At 41.8% G+C, this 24822-nt stretch overlaps 1 protein-coding gene across 3 annotated transcripts in view; it reads right to left on the bottom strand.

The window, feature by feature from the left end:
* Nucleotides 1-1704: 1704 nt before the first annotated feature.
* The window catches only part of EPAS1 (endothelial PAS domain protein 1), a 122747-nt gene continuing 99629 nt past the window's right edge, over nt 1705-24822 (bottom strand). For all 3 annotated transcript variants that reach the window (XM_066595549.1, XM_066595551.1, XM_066595550.1), the window contains exons 9-16: nt 24531-24730; nt 23309-23499; nt 20612-20725; nt 18848-19335; nt 17286-17409; nt 16244-16361; nt 13038-13211; nt 1705-11195 (exon numbers count right to left, since the gene is read on the bottom strand). In XM_066595549.1, the coding sequence (XP_066451646.1) occupies nt 11044-11195; nt 13038-13211; nt 16244-16361; nt 17286-17409; nt 18848-19335; nt 20612-20725; nt 23309-23499; nt 24531-24730 (1561 nt within the window). In that variant the 3' untranslated portion in view covers nt 1705-11043. The remainder of the gene's footprint in view (nt 11196-13037; nt 13212-16243; nt 16362-17285; nt 17410-18847; nt 19336-20611; nt 20726-23308; nt 23500-24530; nt 24731-24822) is intronic.

Genomic DNA, 24822 nt, shown 5'->3' with positions numbered 1-24822 from the left:
TGACGTCTAAAGACATTCTAATTGAAGGCTGTACAGCTTTCGATGTCGGAAGACATCCGGCAGGGTATTCTTACTGTATATTACTGGCCGCTTTGTTGTCGGGGGCCTCTCCAGCATGTCCCATACCGCAGGACTGACTCTAGCCAGTAGAAGGCGGCATTGTATAATGGCAGAAAGAGAACCCCCCCGCGCGCGCGCTAGGCAACCCTGCATCCAAAATTGGATGGCAAAGGGTTAAAGTAGTACAACAACAACAACCCAAAATATATAGATATGGCATCATCGTAATCATACTGACCCATAGAATAAAGTTATCTGTCATATTTACTGCAGAGTGTGCGCCGTAAAAAAGACCCTCCCAAAGATGCGGGAATTTAGTACTTTTTCATTTCGCTCCCCTTAGAAAGTTTTTCAGTAGATTATATGGCACATTAAGTAGTACCATTGAAAAAGACAACTCGTTCTGCAGAAAACAAGCCCTCAGGCAGCTACGTCGGGGACAACTAAAAGAGTTATGGTTTTTTGAAAATGGTGGGAAAAAAACGAAAATAAAAGATAGGTCCATGCCCTTAGGGAGTCAATATTATATGATTTATATGCTGCGTACTGACACAATATTTTTATCTGTTTTCTATCACTTTTAAAGTTGTATTCTAAAAACATGGCAAAATCCTAAAAATTTACCAGTTTATCCTTCTACATCATTCAAAAACATCATAAATCAAGAAAAATCCTTGGAGCTGTGAATCCTATTGGATGATATCCCAAAACAGCATCTTATAGTGGATAAAAATTGTATATATATGTTATTCCATCCCCCTTGGAATGTACGAGTGGTGACTAAGTGGATATTCAGCCAGAATTTGTCTCCCCTGATTATGTTCCCGTGCAGTTGCATTGCCTTGATGCTGAATGTTATGGATGGCGCCATGATGGATTTGCACATTGTGATGAAGGCTGATCAGAGATTATGTAAGTGTATCAGCTCTCTATCTCGGAAGGGGCCTATATGACTGATGTTAACCCTTTTGCAATCCAATTTGTATAAGGGGGCTTACTCTTTTTCTGCCGTTATAGAATGGCCTATATGCTGGCTAAAGCCAGTACTGCATGAGGTGATACGTTGGATAAGCTCTGACAGCAGAGAGGCTGGCAATATACAGTAAGAGAACCCCGACGGACGTCTTCCAACATCGGAGCTGTACAGCCTTAAATCATAATGCATTCAGACGTCAGACTGGATTGGAAAGGGTTAATTAACGTGAGTCACTATATATATGAGACACTTTTATGTTTCTGTACGCTTAACAAAAACTTTTTGGTCGACACGTTGTTGATATTATGTCCTTTGAGGAATAAAAACTTTTACATTTTGCCCCCTGAATGTTGCCATGTCTTCCTTCTATGGTTCTAGATTGGATTAATGGATTCTGGTTCCAGGTGACAATGCATCAGTTGCCCCTTTTTTAAAGTGTTCTGCATTGTGCGGCTGAGACCATACTTATTTCTACTTGTGTTACATCTGTCCTAGGACTATGTACTATATGGTATTCCATTTAATTGGCAGTAAGCTGCATTACCAGGCATAGCCTATGGACAGAAAAGGCGCTATGCTCCCTATTTCTGGTACATCTATGTTTGTACACGCATAAACATCTCACCGCAGTCGTTGACCAAAGACTATGAAAAAATCACAACTCACAATGAAAGATCAGTATACTTTTAATAATGTATCAGTGTCAAAATACATTTCTGAATCAATCACTTTCCATACAGCGAAAATAGCATCAAATTCAGCCAGATAGTGTTGTTTTACGAAATCATGAAGTCTGACGTCAGGTCCGGCGCAAAACCAGTCCTCTGATTGCCTGATGTAGCTTAGTAAACTGCTATGGATATCAATGCGCTCTATACTTTAACTAAACAGACGGTAAAACAACATTATTCAAGTTTGATTAACCCTTCAAGTGCTTTATACCAATAGCCCCATAAACCTGCTAAGGACACTTAGCATTTCAGCTACATAATTCAGCGTACATAGCGTTACACAGAATTCATTTGGTTTAATGTCACAACAATCCTTTTGCTGGAAAGAAAGTAACAAGAGCACTTCAGATATAAAAAGGTGTCAACAGAGATTAAATCATATGCTTCAGGACATACAAGACATCATAAAAAAAAAGATGACTAATTGAAATATTACAGTATATAGCACCTGTTTCCTGCACACCGCGGAGCTACGGAGACATTAATATTTACGAACATGCGGCTAATCATTGGACTGGGGTTCAGTAACTCATCTAGCTGTTCTGCAGTGCTGTTAGAGTAGGATTCAGCCTGCAATACCAACCTGGGCCACTGTGCAGTGTATGGAGCTATCTGCTTCCTGCAGAAGTGGGGCAAATCCTTTAAATGGGACATTACATATAAAGATAATAATACATGATCTGGCCAGACGAGTTGACTAGTTATTTGTATGTTCCTAACAGAGAAATCTGGGGAAATTGTAGCAAAAATAATTATTGGTGTGTGTGGTAAATTTATTTTGGTCCTGTTATTTATAAAGGTCCAAAAAATATGGTAATGGTTGCCATATCCAGGCAAATCAACCCATTTATGTTCAGCTTAAAATTCGACTTCAGGGAACACTTCGGGCCGTGCATGACTCATTGTCAACACTTTTAGGCCTCCTGCACATTGCAAATCGGTGTGCACAAAACCTGTATGACGTCCACACAGTTCTGTATTCCGGCACTCTGTGTCACCGCATTTTCCTCCACATGGGAATACACCTCATTTGATGTTCTCACAGAAGACCCTTCTACACAGGCCGATGATGATCAGGCTCATTCATCGGCTCATTTATCTATGCTGGTGATCAGCCATTGAACAAGCAAAAACTGCCTCACCAGTTGATTGTATCTTTTTGCTTACTCAGGAGAAAAGTTTAACATAATGCAGTGCAGTAGGGCCTAATGTCGTCATAGAGTAAGGGCAAGGAAGTGCCATAGTTGGCTTCGCTCCCATCAACGAGCGCTGAAGCCAACTATTACACCTTCGGCACCTCCACCACCTACATCGGGTTGGATGCAAAAGTGTAGTAGCTGCTTCAGCTCCCATTGATTACAATAAAAGTGAAGCCAGCTATGGCACTTCCGGACCATGGAAGTCCAACCCTGCTGCACTGACAGTGGGCTGGGTGATCAGTTCATCGCCGGGGATCCCGAGTGGTGGATCCTTGGCAATTTAACTACTGAAGACCTGTGCCAAGGAGACGTCATCAATAGTTTTTGCCTGGAAAATCCTTTTAAATAAATTGTTGTACAAAACTTTTTCTTGACTTTTCAATGGCTTTTGTTCTAAGACACGAGAACTTGTTGTAGGAAGTTACAATATCAGTGTTGGACTAAACTTTTCTACATCTGTACCTCCCCCCATGTTCATCGATCTCCTTATTCACCCCTTGCAATGTTTACGTTTTCTTGAACCTAAGAGGTCATTTCATATGGATGTGCCGTTTCCTTCATTTTCCTTTGGTTGTCTTGGATTGATTGGCAGTCTTTGGATCAGACTTTATAGGAGACTTGCACAAGTAATACATTGAACTTCATTGCTGCTTTGATGTTTACTTGAATAATCATATACTAATGTACAATTTATTGATCGTTTGTTATAACAGGCAGAGAATAGGTCCATGTCGTAGCTTCCTTAAAGGATATCATGTCTCCATAATACAGCCATGAGCATGAACCTAAAGCTGCCCATACACCTTCCAGCAATTGTTGGATGAATGATCCAATACACATGAACGGTCGGCTTAGCCGAACATTGGTGGTGGCTTATTTCTCAGGGAGCAGAAAGATCAGGTGTTGAAATTCAGGGGAAAGTTCAGCCGCCCCCATAAATATTAGAAAATCAACCAACACGGTGCATTATCATGAATGTGTAGAGGGGCCTTTCAGTCTTGTTGTTTAGCAATTCATCAGGAACAAAAACTTCAAGTTGCGTTTTTGGGATAAAATTTCATTTTGACTGAATAGACGCAAATTGAAATAATTCAGTACCTGTCGAAATTCTCTAGATCTGTTGAAGCATCCATTACGTATATATTTTTCTTTATTTTGAGTGTTTTACTTTCTCATTTGGGTTGAATATTTGTTTTGTCCTTAGAATAGTAGCTGTCTCCACCATGCTGAGCTAACGGGGATATATAAAAGTGAATGCTATATGGAAGTCCTGTGAATAACACTGGGCTTATTCTACACATAGTTACCTGATCTTTGAAGCCTGGCCTGAGAGTAAAGATTTAAAGGCTTAAAGCGACCCTCCAGGCTTGGACAAACAAAGATGGCCGCACCAGCTTCTCTAATTAGCTGATGCACAGTGTCCATTAGTATGCATTGTTAGTCTAAGACACTACACCTATTTTGATTAACCAGTGCTGCCCGCATGAGGCGTGCTGGCCAGTCAATGTCCTAGACTTTTAGTGCATAATGTGCAACAGGTAGACAGAGAAGTAGCGTGGCCATCTTTGCTTCTCCAGTCCTGGAGGGTTGCATTACTTATCAAAAAGGCGTAAATAGCTAAAATGCAGTGCAGCCCATAACAGTCAATCAGACTCGGCATACTATTAAAATAGCACTTGCCTGCCACCTTACTCCTTGCACTATGTTAGTAAATTAGCCTTCAACTTCCTCTTGACCAGGTAGTGCATAAAAACATATTGCTAGGATCCCAATCTCATCGCCATCCCTTACTGATAGAATCTGAAGGCACATAGTACAAAAGAAAAAAACTCTACATCCACTTTAATTAAACAACTTTAATAAAAATATAGGTAGATTTAATGTCAAGATACACAAAATAATCAAAAAAATGTTGTCAGGTTTCCACAACTGCCCAAAAAATGCTACATAATACACGTGTTAAGTTAGAACTGTAAGGTGGAGCTCACAAACTATGGGTTCGCCACAATCGCCGAAGGTTGGATTTGTCCCTGATCTTGACATATATTGTTACTGTTGGGATACATTGTTAATTCGGCCAAGAAAATTGCAGCAGATTTGTGCGTTGCTCTTTCACTTATCGTTCGGTCACTCTCATTTCTTGTTTGAGTGAGCCAACGATGTATCTGCTGGTATAAACAGACTGCACGAGAGCAAACTAGCTATCGGTGTAGTCAACTGCTCGTTCAAACGATTACTGGCTCATCTAAGAGGACCCTAAGGCTTATTGGCGACATCATCTGGTGGTGGTGAGTTAGAGGGCCCTCCTATACGTATGATAGTCATTCAGACCCGTGGAAATCGGTGGCTTCAGATGCGTTTTGCCAAATGTGTCTAGGAGTCTTTACTGATCTTGTTTTGGTTTACTCCCCACCATAAAAGAGAAAGCAATGAAAGCGAACGTGGCCCCACTTTAAAATATGGAGACTCAAGGACGGTTCCCCATAGTACTCTTCTTCTAATTTATGGTTTAGTGAATTAAACAAAACAGTGATGTAAAATTATGACCTGGGACAGTAGAAGGTAACCAGCATCTCTCTAACAGACTACACGTCCAAGAGTGCCATGCAGTATGATAGAACGTATATTTCTATGCATTTGTAGGCCAGTAGGTTCACATCAGCTGACCGAAAAAAAGCAGTAGTACACAAAAGAATAAAAAATACCAAAAGTCTCAATATAAAGCAACTGAGACATCAAAGTGCAAGAATATTATTAACCAATAATCTGTTTATAAGGCAATCTGAGCTCATTTACATATTATGTATAATATGGAACAGCATGTTTAATATCGGGATGTATCGGACATAGAATTTCTAAGGATGTTTGGGGGTAAATTTTAATTCAGATTCTACTATACTCTTATATTAGACACATATGGGGAGGTTGAAATTACAGTAGAAGAAAGGGGAAGTGAACCAGATTCCTTCTTTCATTTTAGAAAAAAATGAGAGCTGGAACCTGATTGGTCGCTATTAGGAACTCCTGTTCTTGTCTCCCTAACAGAATTCATGTTACAGTTTTGAGTGAAGCTTATAAAATGAGTTCTGATTGATTGCTATGGATCTGATGGAGGTATGACTGCAGGATCAGACTACAAAGCATTTGTTGTCTGTTACCATGGAAACTTATAGCTCTGCACAGGAGCTGGAGTTGCTTCTCTTTGTATTTTAGATGCACTAAAAGTCATTTTCCTTACTGCAGTTGACAAAATGTAGGTTTTTATCACTTTAAAAGTCAATTTATCATCAGGAGATTTTTTTAGGTCTCTTTTCTGGCTGAGGCAATATTTTAATTAATTAATCCTTCTCAGCTTATTGGCTAAGAGTGATCAGGTGGTCTGCTCTACGGTGTCATGGAACATGGTAGTAGTGCATGACATGGAAAGTAAACAAGCTTACTGACGCTACAACTCAAATCCGAAGCACAGTCCCCACTTTCAGCCAAACTTGCATAACGTCAATACCAAAAATCTTGTCTAGCCTCAGGGAAAGTCACTTGATCAAGGGCTTATTTAGATTATTAACATTTAGGAGTTTCAGATGCATAAAGTGTACTGAATCACATTATGATCAAAGACTCATTGATTTCTGCAACTTGGTTCTGCCTTGGATTTGAATGTTTCCTAAGTAAATCCTTGATTAGGCAACTCTCCCTGGCACTGGGAGCCTCAGTAATAGTTATTCAAAGCATCCAAAATTGGCCACTTTTGCCAACTACTAATACAAACAGTGTGCTGTGTCATCACTATCTAACAGAACACGACTAAAAATAACAGTTTCCCTCTCAACAGATGAATTAATGCCTACAGAATAAAAAATAAGGACCCACTGCATGTAACAGCTCAATCTATGGGTTCAATTATCTAAAACTAAGGGGGTTGGCCAGTTTTAGGGTCTTTAAAAAGTATGTGGGAATGATGGGTTTATGTTGCTTACTAAGGCTATTTTCAGACTAGCGTTTTTTTGACTGATCCAGTTTTATTAATAATGAAAATTTTTCTGCTTAAATTCTTTTTTCAGCAAGTGGTGGCGCCTTTTCAATGAATGTGGCTCAGTGGTTGGCACTGTTGCCTTTCAATGTGGGATTCTAGGTTCAACCCTAATCAAGGGCAACCTCAACCTTAAAAACTCAATAAAGCCATCACCCTTGGTCAGATTTGAACCTACAACTCCATTGCAGACAACAGTGATAAGAACTGAGCCACCAAGATTGTTCCTTTACTGCAGAGAAATAGAAGAGCAAGAAGAACAAAACATGCAGATGTTGTCCATGATCAGAAATGAACCTAGAACCCCAGTGTTATAAGGTTGAATTTCAATGCTTGATCCTTATGTTCCCCAAAAGATAAGCTGTTGCCGGAGAAGTCTGGCTGTGGCTTGATTCCCTAAACACATGAACATATATCTATGAGGGAGTAAGAAATCAGCTGTCAGATGAACGATCATTTCTTCAAGAGTTGAAGGTGTTTTCAAGCCACACGTCTTTGCTTGGCCAGCTTTCTGTCCCCTCTGGAGAGCACCCATGTCTATAAGATAGCAGTTTATGTTGGGGCACACGATCCAAGGAAATGCATGCACATTGGGAATGAGTGCACAGTGTTTGATTGAAGGATGCACGATGATAGGTGGTGGAAACAGGCTGAACTAGATGGACGTCGTCTCCCTTCAGCCTAACATACTATGTTACTATGTATGTGTCGGTAGGGCCTATGCCCCTCCATAGGTTGATATTGATGCACCACCTTGAGGGGACAGGAAGCCATCCGAGTTGGGGAGGCACATGGCGTGAAAAATAAGGCCATCATGATGGGACATGTCTATGGCAAAGTAACATAAACTCATCATTCCCACATATTTCTACTGGTTCCCCTAAAAGTAGCTAACCTCTTTAAAGGGGTTTTTCCTTGACTCGAAATTGTTTCACAACCACTCAGTCCATCCCGGTTGTTGCTAACCAGAACATGTAACTACTGCAGCCAATCACTGGCCATAGCAGTGACCTTCTATAGCAGTAATTGGCTGCCGTAGTCACATGTCCTGGTCAGCAGCAACCAGGAAGTACAAAGTGGTTGCGAAACAATTTTAAGTGGTGGGAAAACCCTTCTAAGGAAACACGTTTTTTATTATTTACAAGCTTCAGTGAAAACTTAGAATAAGGCAACATTCAGGTCTATAGCCCGGTAAAATACCCCTGAGGACGAACATAATCCTGATTGAGAACATGCAAAATTAAGAACCGGGCATACTATTGCTTCATACATCGGCACATTGACTTGGAAACACCAAGTTCTGGCTGGTTCCTGAGAATGTGACAAGGGCCATTATGATAAGCCACCAATAATCCACGAAATTGACGTTAAACTGTATTGCTAAAAATGCTGAATACAATGCCCTTGCTTAAATATTGCCGTACGACCCAACTATTTGCACTTGAAGAGCTATCAACTGACATCGGTTAAGTCTTAAGCAGTTCTGAGACCCTGAATCGCGTGTGTATATACTGTATATAGGTAGATATATTCATATAATAAAAAGAGATTGATAGCATAATGCAGTTGAAAAAGTATTCACCGTATTGCATGTAATAGTGAATCCATCACCGACAACAAAAGGTAGACAGCCATTCCATAGGCTAAACAATTCTACCAATAGATTGACTATTCACCGACTACTTCTAGTGGTCTGATGGCTTTGGCCTAGCTAATGCCTGCCCTTGTATTGCTAATGAAGGACGCGCTTTAGGAGTAAACAGAAAGATTGCCATTACCATGTGTGATTAATGTCTTTAATAAATTGCTTTGGATAGACTGTATAATGCCTCATATATCAGCCGTACAATAACCACCGCCGCCGCTGCTACATTTACGAAAAATCTGAAACATCTCAGCAAGAAAGAAAAATAAAATGTACAAACCAAAAAAAAATAAAGTACTGTACCAATAAAAAGAAGCCTTTACCTAAAGGGTTAATGGTTAAAACGCAATATATGTTAAACTGTCTACACATACAGATCATAAAAAGGATAGTTACGGTAAATTGTGCAACATTATATGTCCCCTGTAGTTCATCATTAACCCCCTGTAGACCGGTAGATTAGTAACAGTGGGAAAACATCTAAAAAGTACATAAAAAAATGAAATAACAGGCAAACTGTAATTGTTAATGTAAATCATATACAGCAATGGGACTGGACAATTCGAAACTTGGATTCATGATGCGACAGGTGCAGATTATGGCACTTTATGTGTTTTTAGTTGTGTACTATGTCTCGCTGCAAAGAATGGGGGAGACCTACCAAAATTGGCCACAGCAGCCAATCGCGTTGCAGCTTTCATCCTACAGGAACATCCGGAAAATGAAAGCTGGAATCTGATTGGTTGCTAAAAGTAGCCACTCCACTTTTTCCTCAGCACTGGTTTTGATAAAACTCCCCCAATATTCCTATGTGTTAGGTGTATACTGTAATATAATTTTATATACTCACACAGTAGCATTATATATGTGTATATATGTACATGTGTGTGTGTATAAATGCATGTGTATATAAATTCTGTTATCCATCTATATATGATTTAGTGTTATTGCTCTAGAGTAAATTTAAAGGTCTGCAATGGAACAGATTTTCTTAAAGGGGCACTATATTGGAAACAGCAAATACATACTAGTAATAAGAACCACAATAGTCTGCTCTTCCTTTAGTGGGTTCTCCACTTTGGACAATCCCTACTTGTTAGAATTGCACAATAGGCTGATCACAAAGTGCCCCCTTTCTGGGCACTCCAGTGATCATTTGTGATGGAACCTGGCAATAGGTGTTCAATTTCCCTGCAGCTCCACCACTGGCAAAATAAAGCATTACATGATGTGCATTCAAATCAATGGGTTCCTTGTGCAACCCAGTACAGCACAGGTCCTCCAGAACGAAAGGCTCTTTATAACTGCTCTCCACTTTGGCCAACCAATGAAGATCCTGAAAGAACGAGCTCCTCTATTGACTAAAGAGAATTTCGTAGTGTATTAAAAATGTTTTAGCCATACTGGACAACCTCTTTAATGTGGACCTGTCAAATATCATAATCAGAGGGAACAAGGATAACATATGTAACCAAGTGTTCTATTTAGTCTTCCTGTCTGATACAGGAAGTTTGGAAAAAGGTTGGAGCTTAAGCTGCTCTGCCTACAATGGTGACCAAGCAAGGTGACCATGCCCTTATGGATTAGCCCTTACAGATAAGTCCAGGAGGCCAATTTTATAGAATTTTTCAGACATCGGCAAAAAGTCTCGAAATTTATTTGGTTCCAATTTTAATGCCCCTTTAATTTTATGGTCTGTGTACCTTACAGATAACAGATCACTGGTCCCTGAGCATACCATCAGTATGAACACAAGCAGAACCAGACTACTTTTTGTATTAGTCTCCCTAGGTTAAGATCTAGACTACCATTTGATGTACTCAATTCTACAACAGAGATATGCAAATGACCTTGGGTTGTGTCAGGGACTTCAAAACCACAAAATGAGGGATTTCGTTGGTCACAATTATTATGGGAATGTCAGGTTTGCTTTAACCCTTTAAAAAAAAAAAACCTCCAAAACAATACATGGCATTGTGAAATGTATGAGTAAGATTTTCCTATTTGTGATAGTAACAAATTCCATCTTCTCTATGAACTCTGCATGATAAACAAGATATATGCACCATAAGATCAATCGTGGCCACTTTAAAAAAAAGTATAAGTTAATTTTACACGGGTATGAGCGTGTGCAAAACGCTGTCTATACTATACAATTTGTTATTAAAATAAAGAAAAATACAGCAGGTAAAACCATATATGCATATCTTATCTTTTAGTATGATGCCGTTTCAATAAGGCCACTATTTGGTAAATGTGAACAAAGTTCCATATGTGAGTAAATTCGGTAAAACTCTTATCAGTGATAGAAACTGTCTACTTGAAAAATAGATTTAAGAAACTGAAGCTTCGTATATGAAGTTACAAGTTGAAGAATAGTTTGTCTCTCTCTCTCTCTCTCTTCAGGTGGTCTGGTCCAGTGCTCTGAGGAGATCGCTGCCTTGCAGGAGGTTGGAGTTGCCCAGTACTGGCACGTTGACCTCACAGTCGTATCTTGTCAGTTCTGGCAACAGGTAAGGCTCATAGGATGGTCCGATGAGACGGTTGGTCAGAGCTGTAATGGGACATGTAGAGAAATCGTTAATTGTTAATTGGTCACGGTGACGTATAAAGGTTCCCGTACATTTCTTATGACAACTGTTGCTCATTCGACAGTTGTTCCACTGGCTATCCCATAGATGGGAATATTTGGACCCTGGAGATCCCTTCCAACTCTACCATTCTATGATTCTAAATGTTCATGGGTTTGGGGAATAATTCACCAAGATCCCAAGTTTTCCCCAGGATTGGGGACAACCTGTTGATCGGTAGGGTCATACAGCTGAGATCCCCAACAATCTCAGGAACGGGGGTGCCGTGTTCCTCCCTGTCTCTTACTGCGAAGGTCACTTCTCCCCCCACCACTGAGAACTTGCTGCCGCTAGGCTGTCATCGCAGTCCAGTTGAAAGCGAATAGAGTGTTAGTATGCTTGCACAGCCAGTGGACCATTCAGTCTCCTCTTCACTGCTGGAAGTGTAGTCAGCCCCCAGTGAGAAGGAGGACGGGACCCCTGTTCTCTGGATTGGTGGGGGTCTTGGTGGTGAGATCTCAACTGATCAACAAAACTTGTGATCCTGATACAACCCCTTTAAACTATAACCAGCTCTGGCAGTGGCTTGTCTGCTGAGGAACAAAAGGATCAGGTGTTGAAATTCGGCATCTCCGATCCCTCTTTTCCCCCAAATCATCTGATGAGGGAAAGTTGAGCTGCCCCTATACACACTAGGATGTTGTCCGGCCCTGCTGTTATCAAATGCACTAATGATAGCATGGTTTACTATTCAATGAAAATTACCGATAGTAGGACATCACAATCATGTCTCTAATGGGCCTCAAATACCCGAATCTACCAGTAAATATTTGCATTATTCTTATTTCTGAGTGATCGTGCTGAAGGAAAACTGCTGGAAATTCGACCCAAAATGAAGACTTACTTGAAGGAGTTCTGTCATTAGTATATGAAACTAATCCTAACAGACGATGTGCCAATGAAAGATGAAAATAACTATTTTTAATTTTCTCCATGCCTACAATCGCTAAAAATAAAACTTTTAGCATTTCCTGCACGATATGCAAATCACCATCAAACTGTCCAATGGGTGGTTCCACTGTCAAAGTCATCCGGGCTCTCTTCCCCCTCTACACTTGCGTGGCCGCCCCTCACCGTATGTGACAGTTGCACGGAACGCAGCAAGTATACAATGACATTGCCTACTTGCTGCGGGACGTCGACTGCCATGCACTATCCTGGTGCATATGCATGCTCAAGATAGAACATGCTGCAATCTTTATTGCATGCGTATTTCGCACAATATATGTTACTGGCAGCATGGGACCCTATGGCAGATTGGTACAATGCACAAAACCCGCATGTGTAATACGCTGTAACAACATGGTCGTCTGAAGGAGCTCCTAAGATTGACGACTCCAACCAGAAAAGGAGATTCAGTGCGTCAGCACTGCACTTTCAGCTTCAGCGCATGCATGTGGCATCATTGAGACTATAGAGAGATGAACAGATGTCATTACGCATGCTTCAAGGTCGGAAGTATGGCATTGGTGCAGATCTACAGTATCTCTAGTCTGAGCTGAAGATTTCACTCATCAGTGGAAGCGGTCTAGCCTGGGATGAAGATTTTGGCAGTGGAACTAGTCATCAGACATCGATATTGATTTGTGTTCCGCATGGGAAGAGCAGAAAGTCGGATTTTTCACAATTGAAAGCACAGAGGAAAAATAGAAATGGTAGTTTGATCTGTCATTGGCACAACATATGTTAGGATTAGCTTCATATACTGAATATAGGTGACAAACTTTCCTTAAATCTAATGAGAAAATGAAGAATTAGGAACTTACCTTTAGTTTTTTGGGACTGTGGCATGTTATATTCATGGTAATTACAGCTGAAGAACCCGCCTGGGTAAGTGGCTTTCCTTTCGTCTCTTGAGTTTGATGCACACTGTTGTTGTGACTGTGACTGCTGGGTCATATGAGGGCTTAATCCCCTGTGCCTATTACAGATGTACTCATCTACAATCATAGAAGTAAAATGCAGAATTAATATTGGATTATATAAATCATGGAGCAAAATAGGGCTGCAAATACGAGGCATAAAAACTATGTCTACTGCCCAACATGGCATGGAACAAAACAGGCATACAAGGAATATAGGTCTACTGTCCAGACAGGAACACTACGTAAGGCTGGGCATACCAGTACTGGAAATACGTCTACCATCCAGACAGGAACACTATAGGGCTGGGCATACCAGTACTGGATATATACACATCTACTGTCCAGACAGGAACACTATAGGGCCGGGCATACCAGTACTGGATATATATCTACTGTCCAGACAGGAACACTATAGGGCCGGGCATACTAGTACTGGATATATACACGTCTACCATCCAGACAGGAACACTATAGGGCCGGGCATACCAGTACTGGATATATATCTACTGTCCAGACAGGAACACTATAGGGCTGGGCATACTAGTACTGGATATATACACGTCTACCATCCAGACAGGAACACTATAGGGCCGGGCATACCAGTACTGGATATATATCTACTGTCCAGACAGGAACACTATAGGGCCGGGCATACTAGTACTGGATATATACACGTCTACCATCCAGACAGGAACACTATAGGGCCGGGCATACCAGTACTGGATATATATCTACTGTCCAGACAGGAACACTACGTAAGGCTGGGCATACCAGCACTGGAAATATGTGTACCATCCAGACAGGAACACTATAGGGCCGGGCATACCAGTACTGGATATATATCTACTGTCCAGACAGGAACACTATAGGGCCGGGCATACCAGTACTGGATATATATCTACTGTCCAGAGAGGAACACTATAGGGCCGGGCATACCAGTACTGGATATATACGCCTACTGTCCAGACAGGAACACTATAGGGCCGGGCATACCAGTACTGGATATACGTCTACTGTCCAGACAGGAATACTACGTAAGGCTGGGCATACCAGCACTGAAAATATGTCTACCATCCAGACAGGAACACTATAGGGCCGGGCATACCAATACTGGATATATACACGTCTACTGTCCAGACAGGAACACTATAGGGCCGGGCATACCAGTGCTGGATATATATCTACTGTCCAGACAGGAACACTATAGAGCCAGGCATACCAGTACTGGATATACATCTACTGTCCAGACAGGAACACTACGTAAGGCTGGGCATACCAGTACTGGAAATATGTCTACCATCCAGACAGGAACACTATAGGGCCGGGCATACCAGTACTGGATATATATCTACTGTCCAGACAGGAACACTATAGGGCCGGGCATACTAGTACTGGATATATACACGTCTACCATCCAGACAGGAACACTATAGGGCCGGGCATACCAGTACTGGATATATATCTACTGTCCAGACAGGAACACTATAGGGCTGGGCATACTAGTACTGGATATATACACGTCTACCATCCAGACAGGAACACTATAGGGCCGGGCATACCAGTACTGGATATATATCTACTGTCCAGACAGGAACACTATAGGGCCGGGCATACTAGTACTGGATATATACACGTCTACCATCCAGACAGGAACACTATAGGGCCGGGCATACCAGTACTGGATATATATCTACTGTCCAGACAGGAACACTACGTAAGGCTGGGCATACCAGCACTGGAAATATGTGTACCATCCAGACAGGAACACTATAGGGCCGGGCATACCAGTACTGGATATATATCTACTGTCCAGACAGGAACACTATAGGGCCGGGCATACCAGTACTGGATATATATCTACTGTCCAGAGAGGAACACTATAGGGCCGGGCATACCAGTACTGGATATATACGCCTACTGTCCAGACAGGAACACTATAGGGCCGGGCATACCAGTACTGGATATACGTCTACTGTCCAGACAGGAATACTACGTAAGGCTGGGCATACCAGCACTGAAAATATGTCTACCATCCAGACAGGAACACTATAGGGCCGGGCATACCAATACTGGATATATACACGTCTACTGTCCAGACAGGAACACTATAGGGCCGGGCATACCAGTGCTGGATATATATCTACTGTCCAGACAGGAACACTATAGAGCCAGGCATACCAGTACTGGATATACATCTACTGTCCAGACAGGAACACTACGTAAGGCTGGGCATACCAGTACTGGAAATATGTCTACCATCCAGACAGGAACACTATAGGGCCGGGGATACCAGTACTGGATATATATCTACTGTACAGACAGGAACACTATAGGGCTGGGCATACCAGTACTGGATATATGTCTACTGCCCAGACAGGAACACTATAGGGCCGGGCATACCAATACTGGATATATATATACACGTCTACTGTCCAGACAGGAACACTATAGGGCCGGGCATACCAATACTGGATATATATCTACTGTCCAGACAGGAACACTATAGGGCTGGTCATACCAGTACTGGATATATATCTACTGTCCAGACAGGAAAACTATAGGGCCGGGCATACCAGTACTGGATATATATCTACTGTCCAGACAGGAACACTATAGGGCTGGGCATACCAGTACTGGATATATATCTACTGTCCAGACAGGAAAACTATAGGGCCGGGCATACCAGTACTGGATATATATGTCTACTGTCCAGACAGGAACACCATAGGGCCGGGCATACCAGTACTGGATATATACGTCTACTGTCCAGACAGAAACACTATAGGGCCGGGCATACCAGTACTGGATATATATCTACTGTTCAGACAGGAACACTATAGGGCCGGGCATACCAGTACTGGATATATGTCTACTGTCCAGACAGGAACGCTATAGGGTTTGGCATACCAGTACTGGATATCTGTCTACTGTCCAGACAGGAACACTACAGGGTTGGGCATACCAGTACTAGATATATGTCTACTGTCCAGACAGGAACACTACAAGAACAGACATACCAGATATATGTGTCCAGACTTGGAAAACATTACAATGGGGTACACAGAACGTCTATCTTCAGATATGTAATGAAGAGATCTACCCCTTACCCGTTAGAACACTTGTACTCAAGGATTTCTTTTCTGAACCAAGTGGGCATATTCCTGGTTTGAGAGCTTTCATGCGTTTCCACAATATCGAAGGTATACTGTTATCTGGTAACTCCCCCTAAAGAGACACAATGTGAAATACGTACAATGGAGCAAACCCTAAAACCTGCCAGTGACATGTAATATATTTGAAATCAGACCCTAGTGACAAGACGAATAGTAATGCCTAGTTTCTATAAGGGCTGTCTAGGACTTTTACTATTGATGACCTATCTTCAGGATGGGCCATCACTAGTTAATCAGCAGGGGTCTGCCACTTGGGATATCTAGAGCTGGAAGTAGATAGCATTGCCTGTATTGCACTGTCCTGGGTTGGTACTTCCGGCAGGGCCCCTATTGAATTCAATGGGAGCTGTGCTTGCAGTACTGACTTGGCCCGCTGCAATGCAGGGTTACACTGTCTATACATGCATACATTACAGGAGTAATAGAGGAATAGCACAATACAGATTTGGAAGAAATACGTCAGCAGGTAAAGTTCTTGTTTAACGTATGTTAATTAGCTGCATTGTAGCAATTCTATCATGAACTTTTGTAACAAGGGAATACATACTGTATGTCCTACAAAGAAGAAATAGGTCTAGTATGAAAGATAAAGGAGCTTTCTGAGACTAGGATATCAGGTGAGTGCTGCAACCTCTTCATTTGTAGCAGCTGTGCCTAGTATAGTTCCTGAGAATAGGTCATCCATATCCTAGCCCTGGAAGACCCCTTTAGAAGGGTTGTCCAAAATCCAGCTGCTACCAATATGGCATATATCGCCTCACCCAGACCAAATCTGTCTAGTCATACAGCGACACTTCTCCAGCTCCCATATTGGTGCATGGCTACATATATAGTATTTGCAATCAGGACCTCCTGCAGTTGTACTGAATGGATATGACTGATAAACTATAGAAAGACTGCAGGATATAGAATAACTAAAGAACTGAGCATCAGCATTGCTTTCATCCATCTCTTCCTCGTCTTTCCTATTCCTTACCACACTGAGCTGTGGAAATCCCTGATCTCCGTAGTCAAGCTGTCGCTTCCTCTTCATGCTATCGCAGAACGGTATTTCATTGGGGTGTAAATCTTTGCCTCGCTGACCAAAACTCTCAAGTGATCTGTAGACAAGAGTTCCAGATGTAGTAACACTCTCCATTTTTCATTGTGCTTTTTTTCCATCCCCCAAAAAATGCAAAACTGACAGAATGGAAGCAAACGGAATCCTTTCCGTTTTTTTCTTTTTTGAAACCCCATTAAAATCAATAGGGGAGGGGGTGGGATAGATTCAGTTTTATTTCAGTTTCTCTCTTCCAAAAACAGAGCAGAGAGATGGAAACCCTAAAATGACCCTAAGGCCCAATGTGCACGGGCGGATTTGATTTGCGGTACCCACACGGGAGATCCGTAAATGAAGCCGCCCATAGGAATATATTAGCGTCCTCAAAGCAGCTAAAAAGCATGCGGATGTAATTTTTTCCTGGCGTGCGGATCGCACGTGTGGAAAGAAATTGCAGCATGCTCCGTTTTCCGACGGATCCCACAGGGATGGCTTCCGTTGAAGTCAATGGAAGCCGTCTGATCTGCGGCACACCTCCAGCTGTCACTGTGGACGTGCTGCAGATCCGCGGGAAAGCAGGAGATTTAAACAAAGAAAGCACTGCGCGTGCACTGGGTGCATCAACCGCCGCTCTGGGACGCATCCGCTGTGCCGAAGAAAGGAGGAGACCCATGCTGGATCCGGAGAGATGAAAAAATCTCCCATGGCCGCAGGCACACACAGATTCTGTGCGGGATTCCGCACTCAGAATCCATGCGTACCATGGACATTGGGCGTAACGCAGATGTGAAAGCAGCCTTACATTGATAAGTTGTGTTTAATGTATCAGCTTATAAATACTAAAAATAAATAAATTAATTTAAAAAAAAAAAAAAAGGAATTTATTTATTAACCCCCATCAAGCTGGGTACTCATTTTATCGACAACCTTCAGGTCGTGAGCGAGAGCTTAGGACTGCATATCTGCTGCCTTAGCACTCTGTACCACACAAGGCTCTGTATACTCATTCTGTTATACACAAAAACACCATAATGTTATGGTATATCTTAATAAGACAGGAATATTTTCCCATTAGGTGTATTAAAAAAAAAAAAAAAAAAAAAAAAAGAATCGCCCATAAATATGTCCTAAAAGTACAGTAGTTTCCGCGCACACAGGGCCAGTTCAGACGCGCACGACACACCCTTCCATAGACTATTTAGCCTAATGAGGTCCAGATAGGTTTTTTTTATTTGCAGTTTTGCACAGTGTTTCACAGATCCCCTTGAGTATTTGTGCACCTCCCATAGACTTCTATGGAGACCTGTGCTACGCAGAAAAATAGAGCACACTCATGAAGACGAACCCATTGAAATCAATGGTTTCTATTCTGTTTTGCACGGGCATTTTTTACAGGCACAAAAACATGCGCAAATGCGGTAAAGAAGCCCTTAGAGTCATGTGACTGAGCGAACACATACATGAACAACAATAGATAGAGTCCTTTACTCTCTTCTCACCTTTGCTTATATAATGGCATGCTGTGTAACTGCATTGGACGTCCTGAAGCTGAATTGGGCGGATTTTCATTGTACTGATCCATCAATCTCCACTTCGGGTGCATATAACTGACTGGTGGATCTGGAGGCCATTGGACGTTAGGCCGCCCACCCATTGAAGACAATGGTGTACTAGCACCAGTTTGATACGCTGATAACGGTGGCGATTTTCTCTCACCATTAAATAGCCCATTGGGCAGAGCATCCCGGTTGGGATTACTACTTTTAGCTGCCATAGATTGACAAAAGTTCTGATGCAGGAACTGGTTCTGTGAAGGAGGAGCAGCGGTCTGGAATAGTGCATTCATGCTACCCAGATTCTGCTGGGGGGCTTGTGCATTGTCACTGAGGGGACACTCATCTTGACAGATGGGATTCAACTCGAAATCTTCACCATCCATGGGAATGTAAGGAGCGAGGGTTTCAAGATCCAAGTCGTTAAAGTCATTCTGTGGAAAAAGGATAAAAAGCCTTGATTATGTGATTGCAACAAATACATGTTTTCTGCTGATGGAGTGTATGTAATCTTTAGGCTCGCTTTGGCCTTTAAATCTATATTCTAGGCCAGAGCTACAGTACACGGTCCTACCTGGAATGAGTTAACCTGTGCAGACCAACTAAAAAGCTTAGTTGAGTTTTATAATATGGTGCTCAATACATATTCTATAGTGTTTGCAGAGACAACTACATCTCCCAACATGCATATATTCAGAGCATTGCTCTGTTAAGTAACTGAACCAGCAGGAATTCATGGGAAATGTGAGCTCAGCATCTAATGAATGGAGCCATGGAGGAGAATAAGCTAGAAGACCCACTCAACTTGAAGATCCTAGGCCAATTGCAAAATTTGTATCAGCATCCCATAACTAGCGATGATCAAACTATTTAAAAGTTTGGTTCGACCAGTTTACCAAATCTTGTCAAAAAGTTTGGTTCAGTCTAAAGCGAAACTTCACCAATAAGAGGAGAAAGGGAAAGAAGAAAGGAGGAGTAGAAAGAAGAGAGGGGGAGGAGGATATTAGTGGGTTCAACTAAGACTAACTGCCTGAGGTTCGAACTCGCTCCAAACTAAACTTTTAGCAAAGTCTGACCCGAAACAGGGTTCGCCTATTCTATTTCACTCAACACGGCCCATAATACTGGTGTATTCTTATACAGCAGGGAGACCTTTAGGCAACAGAGGCCAAATGTGACTGCTAGCACTACAGCCTGCATATCTATTCTCTTGAGGTGCACTGCAAAAATTTAATTACAAACTATTAGATTGTAACAGGATCAAGTGATGTACCAGCTCCTGGAGCCTGGGGGCCCAAAGCCCCTTTGCTGCATAAGAAGACATCATAATTATATACTGCACATAGTAGGTGGGGGCACTGTTCAATATTTTGCATTAGAGTTTCAAGTTACGACTCTGGGATCAAGTATATATACAGTGAGATAACATATATTATATCAATATGCAGCTAGCGTGTATTCATATGTACTGCTACTATTCTACTCTAGGAGGAGCGGTCCAGTTGCGTCTGCACCCGCTATAGCTATGACACAGCCTCCAGCGCCGACAGCCATGGCTACCTACACCTTAATAAAGCACATAGTGTACTTGTGACATGATTAGCAGATAACGAGCACTGCCACACTTTGCCAGCTTGTTTTCTTCCAAGTATGGGCAATGAACTGCTCGTTATTGCTAGAAGCAAAAATTCCTTGGTATAATCAACATACCTCGTTAGTACTGCATTTATTCTTTGCCTCTGTATCCATAGCAAATAGCTTTTCGATCAGCTCGATCTTGAGACCATCTTCTAGGGAAGTGTAGTATTCTCCTGGACTGCTTGGCTGTGATAAGGAGAAGATAATGATCAGTGGATGCTTCATAGTGTCATTGCACAAGTACATTAGTAAAATATCACTAATATATCACCTTAGGCTTTGTTCACACAACCATTTTTTTCCTATCCATCACGGGTTCTGGTAAAAACAATGGACAGCGCTGTTCTTGGTGTCAAAAATCTTGGAACTAGGACAGAAACCTAATGGACTCCATTATAAGTCAACTGTATGCATTAGGATAGACATCATGTCTTCATTAGGGACTGAAGCAATGATGCCAATGTGAACGAAGCCTAAAGTAGTCCCATCACCCGTCATGCAATGTTTGTCCTCAATGTAAAATACCACAATCACAAGTTATCCCCAATCCACTGGATAGGGAATAACTTGCTGATCAGCGGGGGTCTCACCACTGTGCCCCCCACCGATCCCGAGAACGGCGCTCCCCTGTCCCCATCTACCTGTCACTACAGGATGGCGCTGACGGAAATTCACGACCACGTGCCTCCCAGCTATCTCTGGCAGTCCCACTAAAAATGAATGGAGCGGCAGCATACTTGTGTGACCTGTGCTCTATTCAGTCTCCTCCCCACTACAAGGGGGGTATCAGCGGTGATATCCCTACCGATCAGCAAGTTATCCTCTCTCTTGTGGATAGGGGATAACTTATGATTCTGGTAGAACCCCTTTAAGTCTACAATTCTAATCAACAAGTTCTTTAGGTTGAGTTCACATCTCCCAGTCAAATCATGGTTTCACCACAAAATCACTGCAAAACCATGCAGTTTTGCTTTGAGATTTTGAAAATGACAATGAATACTGGGTGGTTTCAGCTCTAAAGCCTGCTGAACGGTAAGCCATGCAATATATTTGCAAGTGTGTTATGTAGATTAATTCTGTATGTAAACTGTGAAATATTTGGGAGTTGCTAGTTGCCCATTGTAAAATGTTCTAGTCAGGCGCTGAACCACAGATCCTACGTAAATATTGTTAATGGATCTACATTTTTGCTGAAACAAAGCCATGAGAAATACTTAAAAATGACAACAATAAACTGTCCTCATGGTTGGCAGGTGTCCTGTTTGATCAAAACGGAGGTGGAAACTGAAGAACACAGAGTCCATGGCATAGTCACAGGTACATTTGCAAGGACACCTCTCCTGCCAATTGTGATGTTAACCTATTAACCTTGATCCATTTAGTTACAAGTGAAATAACCAAAGACTATAGAGTAAACCTTTGGAGTCAGGTATGTGTTTTGGGCAACCTTCCCAGAATGTGTCAGTAGTAAATTTTGATATATGCTTTTCTGACAGTGTTTTGGAGACAACATAACAGACTCTTGGCACATTGTCCATCGGGTCTTCTGTAGGTAAACTCAAGCTGTCTTATATAGGAAAATATCTTCATGGAGATCAAGCAGCTTGAGATGTTTTAAAAACATCACATTTACAGTATACACAAACCTAAAGGGATTGTTCACTTTCAGAGAGTTCTCCATTTGGACCTTAGTTGGGTCAGATTGGCCCACCAGAGGATCCTCCAGTAGGCCCAGGGTTCAGCACAAAATAAGCCCAAATGTTCAGGAGACAGCCTTGCTTGGAACAGAGTTTGGATCCAATTACTTGCTATTAGGCTCTAGATGGTGGCTCATCGAACCATAGTTGGACATTGGACCTCATAACTCCGCCTAATGTCAATGAATAGTAAACAATGCAACATATGGAATAGCTGCTACCCTAGGTTTCCCTGCAGACGACCTGCATACTAAGCAAGAATATACAAAAAGTACATCCTTACTCAAAAGTCAAGACTATCTATATGTAGAATTCTGAATTTAGCACTGTGTTCTATGTTTCTACCCATATAAGTCAGTTATGCTTCTGACCTCTTCTTCCTCTTGAACCTGAGCACAGAAGGTAGCAACTATGTAACAGCTGCCACTGTCATAACTCTGTCACAGGGTCACAGGTTCATCATAAAGACCAATAACTCATTCTCCTACCTCCATCATTAGTGGTTGTCACCCAACATTTGTTACCCATTTAGGAGACTGATAACTATCTGAACAGAAGGGGTTGTCCCATCACAAACACTGCTTTCAGAATACAGCACCTGATGTGATCAGCCAATCAACCCAGGTTCAACTCCGGCAAAGAGATGATTTTGCCAGAGGGAACCGCGGCCAGGCAGGCAATCCTTCTGCAATGGCTGTTGCAAGGAGAATTGTAGTATATTATGAGGGCCATTCTGATTAACAGTTATCCTGTAATACAAGTACTGCGCAACTCTGCTAAAACGAAAGTCACTCTTATAGAGCGTATCTTCATTCTAGATAGTAGATGAGGTCCCCCAGTTGGACCTCACTTTATGGCATTCATATGCCCTAATAAAGCATGTGAACTGGGCTTGTCTTCTTCGAAAAAAAACCCTTTACCTTTAACAGCTACTGCATGGGAGGAGGGTTCAGAAAGTTTAATGTTTGAGAAGATACTCCACAGCTAAAAGAACACACGATGTTCCCAATGACCCTGGAGCTCCCTTCCAACTCTACCATTCTATGGTTCTATACGATCAGCTATCTCTTACCGTAGAACAACTACTGTTACTGCTTGCACTTGGAGTACTGTTTCCTGGAGCCACCTGAGGAGCTGTGAAGGACGGAAGATTAATAATCTCATTTTGGGAATTGTGGCTCTTGACTTCCAGTGGCCATTTGCTTGGGCTGGTCTGGGCAGCACTAGTTTTATAAGTTGATGGTTCCTCGTATGTTGGAGCACCTGCAGAAGTATAAAATACTATTAACGCAATGTTAAGGTGTTTCTCATCTCTCTATATAGTAAAGTATGTTTAAACGATTGAAGGGATTGTCTGGGTATGATTAAAAAAAACAAACTTGATCCCTATCAGTTAAAATAATGAGAGTAACAGTACTTACCCATCCTCTCCTCCAGTGATCCATCACTGCAGCCCTCCCAGTCTTTGGTTACAAAATCAGAGGCAGCTAATCAGAGGCCATGGTGGTCACATGCCTTTTTCTTGGCATCACTGATTAGCTGCAGTGGTCAGGTGGTAGCCATTCCTAAACAAAGACCGTGAGGACCATGGGGCAGCAGCACTGGATCGCTGAGGAAGAGGACAGGTAAGTATTGCTTCTTTTATTATTTTAACAGGTTGGATCTAGTTTTTAAAAAATCATCTCACACCCGGACAACCCCTTTAAATTTTAATAGTAATTGTAATTAAATAATGCCCTATGCCTCAGTAATACCGATCTCTTAGAGCTATGGCTGCAACAAATACAGTAACAGAAACACTTGCCTCAGCCTTGATGCTTAGTTAGTATCTGAATAAAATTGCACAACTGTTTATACATAGTAACATAGTATGTTAGACTGAAGGGAGACAACGTCCATCTAGTTCAGCCTGTTTCCACCCCCCTTGTTGATCCAGAGGAAGGCAAAAAAAACAATGAGGCAGAAGTCGATTAGCCCTTTTGGGGGAACAAATTCCTTCCCGACTCCATAATGGTAGTCAGAATAATCCTATATAAAATGCAAGTTTCTTAGTTCATATTTTGATTAAAGCATGTGGTTTTGCCTAGACATGGCGGATGGGCCCACATGCTTTGATGAAAATATGAGCTAAGAATCTTGCATTTTTATGTTGTTAATATAAACAACAGTTATGACATTTTCTTCAGATATTAATGTGTGCGAGTGCTGAGGCACGTGTTTTTGTTACTGCAACAAAGAAGCAGTGTAATAGCGCCAATCTAGTCTTATGATTTAAAAATGAGGACAGAACTTACCAAAGTCCAAGGAGATAATCTCATCTCCTGGGGTGGGGGCGAGTTGTGCCAGCTCTTCTGGCTCCTCCTTCAACTTGGCAAACAAGAAGTCACTCGTCTTATCAGAGACGCTAAAGATGGAGTTCATGGTCATCTGATGCGGTTTGAACAAAGACTCTGTTTGGTCCATAGAGAAAAGAACATTGTTTTTCTCAATCTCACTGTGGGGAAAGGATGAAAAAGCAAATGAAATAACAAGGGCAATAAATTTAATTTTCTTACAAACACCATTTTTTTTTTACTGGCGGAAATC

The sequence above is a fragment of the Eleutherodactylus coqui genome, chromosome 3 (genome assembly GCF_035609145.1).
Source record: "Eleutherodactylus coqui strain aEleCoq1 chromosome 3, aEleCoq1.hap1, whole genome shotgun sequence".
Taxonomy (NCBI): Eukaryota; Metazoa; Chordata; class Amphibia; order Anura; family Eleutherodactylidae; genus Eleutherodactylus; species Eleutherodactylus coqui.
This window is presented reverse-complemented; position numbering and strand designations above follow the sequence as displayed.